Source organism: Polypterus senegalus, chromosome 6 (assembly GCF_016835505.1).
Source record: "Polypterus senegalus isolate Bchr_013 chromosome 6, ASM1683550v1, whole genome shotgun sequence".
Classification (NCBI taxonomy): Eukaryota; Metazoa; Chordata; class Cladistia; order Polypteriformes; family Polypteridae; genus Polypterus; species Polypterus senegalus.
In genome coordinates, this window is record NC_053159.1 from 105,672,388 (window position 1) to 105,684,584 (window position 12,197).

Genomic DNA, 12,197 nt, shown 5'->3' on the forward strand with positions numbered 1-12,197 from the left:
CTCTGAGTAATGCTATTTGTTAAAGCATGTAAATGTCACACAGTTAATAACTGGAAAAGGGATTTGTGTCTAGTGTCCTGAAATGGTGAGGCAGTAATATGCATTCCATGCTGCCATTTTTTGAGGCTAGTAAAACTGATAGGAATATAAAGTTTCATGATTTGTATCTGTTATTTTGCTATCTTCAAACATACTTTCCAACCAGCTTAGCCATAATGCCAAAAAAAAAGAATTCTGATCTGTTACAGAAAATTACAATCATGTTATTTTCTTACCTAATGCCATAACATACTGCTTTTGCCGTGTAATATTTACTTCAAATAATGTCTACATGCTTCCATTATTATTATGGACATACAGTATACAGCTTCATGGCAAGAACAATAAAAAATAATTATGGGTGACTGTGGTAAATTGTGTGCCCACACTAATATCAGTGTACTGCCTATAATTACACTGCAGACTTCCTCCCTTGATACAAGTTCTGTATGAGTAGTACATTTTTTTTAATCTGTTTCACACAGTAGATGGTGGGATAGTATACAGTGCAATATTGTTAAACAGATGTTCAAGTACCGTAACTGATCATTGAACTTGTTGTTTGAATGCTTTAGGGCTTCTAGGTTCTTGAATAGACTTGTTTCAAAGTCTTGAGAACCTTTGCTAAACCTTCCATTTAATTACTTTCCAAAGACAATTGCTCTCATTTCTCAATATTAAACACCAAGTATGCATTAAATCTATACAGTATAATTTAGTTTTATGTTGCTGTGTTTTTCATAATTTTATGCTATTCCTATAATTGTTTCAACTATAATTACACAATGTTAGCAGCCCATGTGAAATTTAAACTGGAAATAATATAATGCATAACCTACTGTATATACTTGCGTATAAGTCATGTCTTGAAACCCGAAAAATCGATCATAAAATCAGACCCCGACTTATAAGCCTGTTCAAAAATGCGACACTTATTTATTTTTTTTTTTAAATATATCTTGATTCCCCCAATCTCGCACCAGTTTCTCAGACACATCCAATTTTGTTGCAGCAACTCAGTTACCAATTTCTTTCGCCACTTCAATGACTTTTAATTTAAACCATCTTATATTTTCTTCTGATCGAACGCTCCATCGTAGATAAGGGATGCTCTTACAATAAAAACACAAAACAGTGCAAACGTCACTTCGGAATAGTTTGTATATTACCGCTTGGTCACATAGGCACAATACATTGGGGGGAAAAAAAGGCAGTGTGCTCTGTGGTTACTCTCTAAGGTGGGCGTTAGCATATCATAATCTGTTTTACCAATAGCGTGAGTTTTCCACAAGTTATACGACCGACATTATGAAATAGTGGAAATTATACGGTAAAATCAAGTCCATGGGAGAATTTAAACGTAATTATATATGGTAATTTAAAGAATGTATGTGTTTAATACCTAAAATTGATAGTCCTTTACATTATAAAATGTAAGCTTTTACATTCTTAGATTGTATTGGAAATGTAATGTAATATCTGGCAAATTATTTAAACTAATATCTCTCATTATGGTTGTTAACAAAAACCAACCCAGTATGCTATGCAATGATTACAAATAATAGTACAGGTAAATAATTTGTACAGATAAACATTATGCATGCTTTTACAAAAAAATATTTGTATGCATGCCTATATACAGGGTGCTTTTTAAAGTCCAAATTCCAAAAAGACATTTGAAAATTGTTGCTGATGATATTTCCATTTAAGGAAGACCAAGTGCCATTATAGACACTAAACAGCAAAGGGAAATTGGAAAGACTTAGTAGCAGCTAATCAAAAAAAATACTCCAGTTAATTAAAATGCATTTTAAGATGGCAATATTATATGAGCTGCCTTATCAGCAGCTCTAATAAGAGTATGCTATGCTGAAATAATTAGTTTTGAGCTGTGATCTAAGTGCTAAAAACAATGGGCATTCTCTGTTATTAATTGATGGATGTATGTAGCAATTAAACGTTTTGTTTCCTTCACTAGTTTTATTCATCCTTAAAATTATAAGCAGATCTATATCTTGAGATTGCACAGTGTTTGATTATAGGTAATTCTAGAAGTTGGAGTTGCTAAACCACTCATAACATTTCATTTAAGTTTTTTTTAATCTGCTTCTTCCCTATTTTGAAGCCAATTACGTCATTTAGAAGATACATTTTCAATTATAGTCAGCTATTTTTAATTGTGTAAGTGAATTTGCCAGGGAGATTTTTGTTTTTAGATGGGTCAAGTTAAAAACCGGATCTAAATGGTTAAAGTACTTGGTTCTAGTTTTAGTCTAGATGCAGTAGTAAGTGAACTATTTGGCTAATCTGACAGAAAAACATTACAATTTTCAATTTACCTTGGAGAAAATAATGAACAAGCATTTCAAGATACCTGTATGATATGTTATTGAAGATATGGGATGACATAATATAGAAGTGATTCCAAGTTAAGGTATGTTACCTAAAGTATATGCAAATGTGTTAGGTCAAGAATGGGTTTGAGCTGTTGCTGTGAAGCAGTGGTGCTTATGCATTAGTTTTTCATAGTAGGAGCAGGAGGCAGCAGCATGGCATTTAGAGGTGTAACTTTCATAAGGAATTAATAAAGTGTTATTTTTGATTATGTCATTTGAATGCAAGGAAGGAGAAAGCTTGCCACAAAGTGAAGCACTCTCTGAAATTACAAAAACACACTTAATGCCCTATTCATTTCCCTGTATGAACTTGTGCATGTGGCTTTCTGAAACATAGGTAATGTCAGAAATTCACATTAGCACAGTAGAATGTAAAATTTGAAATAATGAATACAGATGATGAAAACAAAGTTACAACAAGGATGTCACTAAAAAGGAGAGAGTATTAGCTGCTACTATGTTTTAAATCAGCTTTTTGGGATGAAATGGGTATAAATGGTGTCAGTATGGTTAGGATAGATAACTGTAATTTTTAAAAACTTAATTCTTATACCAGAGAGGATCAGAAATAATCAGGACTCAATTCCTGATCCACATGATCTAAGCCACTCATCCGTCTATTGTAGACAAGACAAGGCTTATATTTATGGTTTCCGCAGCCCGAGTAAGGGTTATATAACCAGCTTGTTGCCTTTTGCCAGTACAGTGACTGTAGCTGCATTATGTACAGTGCTAAGAAGACAAATACCTTTCTTGTCTTTACATTTTACTGCAAGCACTTTACCCTTTTGCCAAGCTACTAGCACCTTGCTGTAATTTAGCTCTGCCAAAGTCTTCAGGTATGCCATGACATTTAGGACACACTGTTCCATATGCATCAGTCTTTCTTTGCCGCAAGATGTCAAATAGCTCTGGCAAAATATAAAATTGTCCATGGTTACACAGTAACCTTGATCCAGCAGAGCATCTATCATAGTCGGCACCGATGACGTAGCAATGGTGTACTGATTGTATTTCGAATCAAACATTGTCCCTTTCCCTGTGTACAGAACCAAATTCCAAATGTATCTTGTTTTAGAGTCACAAAGCTCGTAAAGCTTTATGTCAAATGTTGCTTTTTTTGCATTGTACTGTATCCTCTTAGGGCTTATTTATACTACATGCTCAGGACGTGTATGTGCCCACCCACAGTGTGCTCCGGTTTCTTTCCAAAGATATGGCTACCACGTGTTCCCAGCGTTCATTTGACGTGTCCTCTGAGCAGGTCCTCAGAAATTAACGTGACGATTGCGTGAGTTGCAGTACCAGCAAAAAGTCGGAGGGCGCAGTGTGATAAAGTTGGAACGTCACATCAGAGTCCTTGTGACAGAAAGCCTCTATGCAGATCCTAGTAGTTTCGATAGGCGCTCTTTGATGTTTGATAAATGGTTCGATGTGGTGAAGCAAAATGCCGATATACGGATGCATTTATGGTGCTTTTATATTCAAGCGTTGCATATTCCCGATCATAATGACACGATACATTTTAAAAGTCTCACATACCATCTTTTGTGCCGTCTTTTTTTTCTGGGGCTTCCTCCTTACCTGACAGCAGCGGCAAACAGAAATAGATCGCCACACTGAACACATTAAATGTATGCTATTCCAACTCTCTGCACATTTAGAATCCTTAGATTTATACTTGATATCACTTTCATGATGAAATGCATCAAAGTATGTATGTTACATTTTACAGATAAATCGCTATTTTTCCTCTTCTTTTGGCTGCTCCCGTTAGGGGTTGCCACAGTGGATCATTTTCTTCCATAATTTTACAGATAAATCGTTTATTTTGTTTAAATAATGAACACTGTTAATAATTACACACAAGGGGGTGACACGGTGGTGGAGCGTTAGCACTGCTGTGTTGCAGGGAGTCATGTCGCTGATATTCCCTGCCTGGAGTTTACATGTTTTCCTGCTGGGTTTCCTCAGTGTGCTCCGTTTCCTTCCAAAGATATGCAGATTTGGTGACACTAAAATGACGCTAGTGTATGTGAGTGCTTGTATTCACCTTGTGTTGAGCTGATGCCTCATCCAGGGATTGTTTCTGCCTCGTGCCCAATGCTTGCTGGAATTGACACATTTCTGGATTGATGAATTTAATTAAACATCCTTTTCAGAGATATTGCGGTAAGGTGTCATCGGAATTTAATGAGTGTTCCAGGCAATTCACAACACAGCGAAGCTGATCCTGTTCTCACCATGATAATAACTTGTACTGCCACCTGGTGGATTCATCCAGATTTATGCAAAGTACGTGCGCAAGCATAAACAGTACCATGCTTGCATAGCAGGAGCGTCCGCTGCAGCATGCGTCGTGTCGCGTGAAGTATAAGCCGTGAGACTTTCATCAGTACTGACACTGTGTTCCAGAAGGTAAACGCTCAGAAATTAAACTACAGTTGCCTTGTATATCTCCCCTATTTTTGCCAGATTGGGTGCTGGATAGTTATTCTCATCAAAGTCTTCATTGTTGGTAAAGTGCAGATATTTCAAATTTAGTGAAAACCTACTCTTTGGCATATTTCTCCAAAGAATGGCATCACTGACAGCACTTTTACAGCCCGAGTACAGTTGCTATTAGCATGGTTTCCACAGCCTGAGGAACGCTTGGGCCTAATGCTAAGGAGGATAAAGTTGCTTGAATAGTTTTTTATGTGCTTACTGAACATCATTATGCCTTGGTCAAAATATACAATAGACGAGAGCAAAATTTACTTTGGCAGTGGAAGACGTGTTTTGGATTCTTGAGTGTTTGTGTTATATCTGATCAAACTAATTAGTAAAATTCAAAGATAGATTAACATTTGTGACCTTTTGATTTGTGACTTTGAGTGATTTATTTTGACAATGTTCACATTTTCTTTTTTTACTTTCTTTCTTGAATTAACAATCATTCCAGTCTGACAGTAAAAATGGTATGACTGACCGCTCTTCTGCACTTAAAAGCCCTGAGCCACCTAAAATACCATTCCGTGTTAAAAGTCCAGAACTGCAGAGGGAGAATCTGAAAAGTCCTGAGCCCTCAAGGTTTCAGGGCTCCTTTACGAATTCTGAGGATTTGTCTTCCTTCAATAATTCTGATCCATCTGATATATGTTCTAAATCAGTGCAGAGGGCAGAAGCGACTTTTTTGAATGGTGAAAGCAAATTGTCACTTGAGAAAGCTAACACCCCAGTAAATGGCTCTGAGAAAGCATTCAGCAGCAAACAGGACATGTCCGAGGACCAAAGCTCAACCAGAAAAAAGGTGGTCAAGGTGGTCCGCAATGTGGTCCGCAAAGTGATTCCTGTAGAGGAGCCAACATCTGCCTTAAATAATTGTGTTAAGGGGCAAGACTCTATCCAGAGATCAGACAGTAGTCCCTTAAGTGAAGTGAAAGTGGCACAAGAACTACCTAAGCCAAAACCCAGACAAGGCCGACCATCCTCCTTCATTTTCAAGCATGACACAATTAAGAAGGAACCATTAAAAGATGATCTTGCAACTGGCCTTTCTAGTTTGATGGCTCGGGGAAGAACAAAAGAACACCGAACACGATTCAGGAGATCTGAGAAGAAAGAGGAGCTGGGACTTGCCTCTCCAGAGCCACAGGACCATGAACAACAAATAGTACTTGATGAAAAACCTGAATTGTCCCCTGCTGCAGAGCAAGATGAGCCTTCAAGCATGGATCCAGCTGAGACAGAGGATATGTCTCTGTCAGAACCAATGCCATTGCCTCCAGAAACTGATTTGAAGCTAAAGGTACATGCTTTTGTGAAAGTAGTTGCATGTATGACTTACTAACTTTGCAAGGTCCAGCATGGTGATATCCCAGCAATCTTCAAAGATTTTTATACACTACACATTGAATTTTATTTATTTTTTTTCCCTGTTTCTTTGGTTGTTGTTTACTGCAGTGCATGTTCAATTGTAGTCTGTTTGATTCCCACCGCACAACTAACTTGCATTATTACACCTACAGTATGCCATCATCTTTGTTTTGTTCTGCCTCTCTTGTAGTGTTTTAAGTTAAAACATTTATATTGAAATGTTCATATTGGGATTCCAGTTGCAGATTTCTATTATATAAATATTATAATCAGAATTCATTTGACAATATTGCACAGTGCCATTCACACGTCACATGCATGTTTTAAAGTTTGTTGTCATACATATTAATTTAACTTCTTAATTAGAAATTGAATTGTCATTGTCACCCTGTGCTGACAGATGGGCTGTGGACTTCCACAACCCTGTAATTTTATTCTTTTTTTTTAGTGTCATGGTGTTGTCCTGATATTCACTAACTTCAATTCTGTTCATTTTGGCTTCCATATTTCTGAACAATTTATCATCCAGCATAGGATTGTAGGGTTGATTTGTCTAAATCCACCTGTAGACTGTTGATTTCAATTGACTTTTTAAATGAAACCCCTCTGTACTATACAACAACAAAAGAAAGTTTCAGCAGTTTGTCTGCTTTGTTTATGCTCCTTAGTTAGTAAACAGTTAAAAAAAGTTGCTTCAAGTTTCATTCTTTATTAACACGGTAATGTAAGTGAAAGAATAAAAGCACTATCTGGTGGAGAAGAAAAGATTGGAAAAGCAGTTTTGAATAAGCTACTCTAATTCAGGTTGTCTGAGAAAAAGCACTCCTGTGTCAGTATTCTAGTGCACACTATCGGACATCTGGTCATGCTGATTTTAGCTGATTAACTTTTCTTTTTTCCTTATCTGACCTGTTCATTAGCTCCTTCTATCCAGTTTCATTTTTTTAATTTATGGTGTAATCCATACAAATTCCTTTATGACAACATTAGGAGTATTGCAGAGAAAATATCCAGTATTCATGGCATGGAAATATCTACAACATGTGTCATTTATATAATTAATTGCAATTTCAAAAGAAAGGACTCAGCAGACCAGTTCTGTGTTTTTGTGATAGCTTTGTTAGCATTATTTGAATAATGAATCACTAATGAGACCCAACTGTAAATCTAGCATTTAAATTTTCTAAGCTAATTTATACTTACAATATTTGTTAACTTGGGCGGCACGGTGGCACAGTGGTAGTGCTGCTGCCTCGCAGTTAGGAGACCCGGGTCCTCTTCCCGGGTCCTCCCTGCGTGGAGTTTGCATGTTCTCCCCGTGTTTGCGTGGGTTTCCTCCGGGCACTCCGGTTTCCTCCCACAGTCCAAAGACATGCTGGTTAGGTGGATTGGCGATTCTGAATTGGCCCTAGTGTGTGCTTGGTGTGTTTGTGTTTGTCCTGCGGTGGGTTGGCACCCTGCTCAGAATTGGTTACTGCCTTGTGCCCTGTGTTGGCTGGGAATGGCTCCAGCAGACCCCCGTGACCCTGTAGTTAGGATTCAGCGGGTTGGAAAATGGATGGATGGATGGATATTTGTTAACTTTATTTAATTATAAATCTGGGGGAGCTATAATGTATTGGTTCTTGCGTCTGTTTCATGGATCAGTTATATGCTAAGTTATTCCTTATGTGATGTGTTCACCCATTCTACACATATGTGCATGTGCCCTTCTCTCCCTGACAAACCCAGAAAGCGATTGTTAGGTTGTTTTTTTTTTCAGATTCATTGTGTGTGTGTGTGTGCGTGTGTGTGTGCACTTGTTGGTGTGGATTTTGTGTGACAGTGTGTGTGCATGTATGCTTGTGGGTGGGTATGTGTGCATGAATGGGCCCAATGCTGGGCTTGCACCCCATATAGATCTGAGCCCTGCATTGTGACCATTGTCTCCTGGATAGACGTATCAACCCTGAGTTGAGTTAAGTAGGTTTGAGAATGTTAAAATAATCACAATCTGGCTTATAATTATTATTATTTATTTTTGTTTTTGAACCATGCAATATGATTAGGTTGTGTGTGAAGTATATTTTCAGTTTGCATTTTAGATGCAGTTTGCATCTATTTTGCTTTTATTTGGACACACATGGACTGGAAAGTGTGAATTCCTACACATTCAATTTAATATTGTGTAAACTGTTTCACTAGTAAAAAACTGGAACTATGTTTCCTAGACATTGTTATAGAGTTGAATTCTGTGTGCTAACACAGTTGTGTCTTCAATACACAATCGAATGTGCAGTACTCTGTTAAGCAAGAACAGCTTTGTAAAGTAAATTAGCTATTCTTGTTTGTCTTGGCAGATGGTCTTTGTTTATTAAAATGTCTTCCACTGTTGAAATAACAAGTGGTAATGTATTGACTTGGAAAAAAACTTGGAAAGATTAAAAGGCGAAAAACTTGCTGTTATAAATTGTTGTTACTCCCATTAATTTTGCAGTTATAATGGTTAAAAAAATAGGTAATCCTACTACTTCAGTTGAGCACATTGAGCAAATCGTCTATGAGATTATGTACTGCACATTCTCAGCATTTTCATATTTCTAAATATTATTAATATTCCTAAACGGTAGTTACCATATATATTAAATAATTCAATTATATTTCTTGAATGTACTGTATGTTGCCATTTACTTGCACCTGCATGTCTCATGGCGAGTGTGAGTTGTGTGCGCTTTGTGATTAACTTTGTAGCTCAGATCATGTTTAGATAGGTGAACAAAAAACAGATAAATAGATTAATGATGTAATGCCAAGTAATTCCCCCTAATTTTTCCTTATTTGAAATATACAGTGTTAACCGGTTAAAGTGACAGTAATACAGTAACACCTAGAGACACACACAGAAAAAACATTAATGATATATAAAGTTAAATGTGCGTTTGGCTGGCATGCAAATCCACACTGTTCACCCTACTGCATCTTTGCCAAATTTTGCACAAATTCGCAGTTTGTACAGAAGAACATAGACTATATTTTGTTTCTAAAGTTTCTCCCCAGGGAACTTTATTTAGTTACCGCACCTCCACTTTATTAGGAAAATGCCCCTTGGGTGTATTTTTGGTATCTAGCACATTTTTGTAATTTCTAACCCGCTTAATCCAGACTAGGGGCACATTGGGTTGGAGCCTATATCAGCTAGCATAGAGAGAACAAGGCAGGAACAAACACTGGACAATGTATTTTGAGACTCTTTTCCCATTGGGAATTTAGTGACACCACATGCACTTTATTCCACGGCAACTCTGGGTACCTCTGATAGTCATTTACAAGCACTGTGCCTAATATGATAAATATTTGTAATTATGAACGGCTGTTCAGTAACTATACAACCTGTGGAGAGAAATCGTACCCAAATCTACTGGTGCGAGTGCCAGTGGTCCTGCTTTTGTTCCTTCACTTAATCTAGTATTTGGCTCTTGATGACAAATTTTTTTAGCATTATCTGTATAAAGTTTTGCTGTATTTTCTCCTGGGAAAATATTTATATTCACACATACCTACATTTAGTAAAAGCATTTTCCAGAGCTTGCCACAATTTAAGTACTGGATAATCAACCTGCAAAAAGAAACCGTATATTAAAATGATTTTTGCAATTTTTTTTTTTTTTTAAACTGGGCTTTTTTTTTTTTTGGACTTGCTTACCTGCATATTGAAGCAGATGAACTTACCATGCACTCTCCAGTTATTATTTGTTTGCTTACATTTTTTGTATTGTGCTTCTATTGAACCTGTTGCAGCTTAGTGAGAATAAACCATAAAAATTCTACAGTTTTATATGTTATAAAGTAGCAACTTTTACATTAATGATATTTTTGTAGTCACAAAGCTAGTACTGAGTAAATCTTCAGCATTAGATGTTCCTATTGGTTTTATAGTGAGGCATGAAATATTTTTTTGAAGTAATTTTTATTACAGGTAAACTTCCGTTATAACGAACTGCCAGGGACCTAGAAAATATTTTGTTGTAATGAAAATTTCGTAGTACAGTGATCCCTCGCTATATTGCGCTTCGACCTTCGCGGCTTCACTCCATCGCGGATTTTAAATGTAAGCATATCTAAATATATATCACAGATTTGTCGCTGGTTCGCCGATTTCTGCGGACAGTGGGTCTTTTAATTTATGGTACATGCTTCCTCAGCTTGTTTGCCCAGTTGATTTCATACCAGGGACTCTATTGGTGGATGGCTTAGAAGCTACCCAATCACAGCATGTATTATGTATTAAATAAAACTTCTCAATGATATACTTCCCGCGCGGTGCTTGATTGTTTGCTTTTCTCTGTCTCTTTCACTCTCTCTGACATTCTCTGCGCCTGACGGAGGGGGTGTGAGCACAGAGGCTGTTTGCCTAGAGGGTACGGACACTCCTCTAAAAAATGCCGCTTTATCGCAGTGCTTCGGCATACTTAAAATCCCAAAAGCACTTATTGACTTTTTGATTGTTTGCTTTTCTCTCGCTCTCTCTCTCTCTCTGACATTCTCAGCTCCTGACACGCATTCTTTGAAGAGCAAGATATGTTTGCATTCTTTTAATTGTGAGAAAGAACTGTCATCTCTGTCTTGTCATGGAGCACAGTTTAAACGTTTGACTAAAGGGTGTTATTTCATGTCTAGGGGGCTCTAATAATGTTAACAGTGTGGGAGAGTTTATAAGGGCTTAAAATACTGTAAAAATAACCATACAAACGTATGGTTTCTACTTCGCGGATTTTCATCCGCAACCCCCGCGATTGAGGAGGGATTACTGTAATGAGATTCTGCATTTGTCACTACAGTGCTTTCTTTAATTTGTGTCCAGGCGTTTGCAATCATTTGAATAACTTCTTTTGCGTTAATTTTAATCTCCTCCTCTCTACAAGTTATGCTGACAAGAATTTTTCTCAGCATTTCCTCGCGATAATATACTTTCAGGGTGCGAATGATGTCCAAACCCAGTGGCTGAAGCACTGCTGTGCAATTGGGTGGGAGGAATTCAATGAAAATATTATCTAAATGTGGAAGCATGTTGTGGGCAGCTCAGGTATCAATCAGAAGCTAAATCATCCTTTTCTTCTTCATATTATGAGGTTTCTGAACTCTTTTGGGATCCCCCCAAAACCCCCTAACCCCCCAAAAACGGGAATGACATGCTGAAGTGCGTCCCGAAGCGTGATTGCTGTGTCTGTGGAAGATTTGTCCGTTGCCGGGGCAAGGCAGCAGCAGGCTCACAGCAGTGCAGCGAGGCGCCAAAGAAGAAAATCCTAAAAGATCGGGGTCGCGCTATAAGTCTCTTTCTTACACCCCAAAACACGAAGCTGAGTCTCAGTACTTTACCAACACGTTTTATTCAGCTTGAATTAGGAACATTTGCGTTATTAATTGTAGCGTGATCTGCCACTCTCCTATACACAGACACAGCTGTCAGGCGGGGTTAGTGGCCAAGTAATACTGTACTGTGCGCATTTATAATGTTCCTTGCATCAACCATTGAGATCTTTTCTGTTTTCTTTGTGGCGAGCCGTGCTGTTGCTCTGGCAAACGATAAACTGTCTTCCACAGACGTGGTGATCGCATTACGAGATGCTTTTCAGAGTGTTGTCCCTTTTAGGGTAGGTCCCAAGAGAGTTTTGAAAGCTCACCTTTTTTAAATGAGTAGTGCATTAATAGGAATGTTTCTTGAACAAGCATCACTGAACCACATAAAAACGGCTTTTTCGACGTCTTCAAATGCAGCAGTTTGCATACATTTGCAACCCGAGATTTTTCTTCTTTTTTTGCTCGGTCTTTCAAAAAAAGTTGACAGTGTCGATGGCGAATTTCCATATTCACTTGCAACGTCTTTTTTATTTTATTTATTTTTATTTTCCAATATGAACTGTTATC

The 12,197-nt window shown here is 37.5% G+C and overlaps 1 protein-coding gene across 11 annotated transcripts in view; it reads left to right on the plus strand.

Moving 5' to 3' along the window:
- The window catches only part of LOC120531362 (unconventional myosin-XVIIIa-like), a 295,511-nt gene that overhangs the window by 102,090 nt on the left and 181,224 nt on the right, over positions 1-12,197 (plus strand). For 7 of the 11 annotated variants that reach the window (XM_039756690.1, XM_039756691.1, XM_039756695.1 and 4 more), the window contains exon 4: positions 5,380-6,225. The exons of the other annotated variants lie outside the window; for them this stretch is intronic. In XM_039756690.1, the coding sequence (XP_039612624.1) occupies positions 5,380-6,225 (846 nt within the window). The remainder of the gene's footprint in view (positions 1-5,379; positions 6,226-12,197) is intronic. 11 annotated transcript variants of the gene reach the window in all.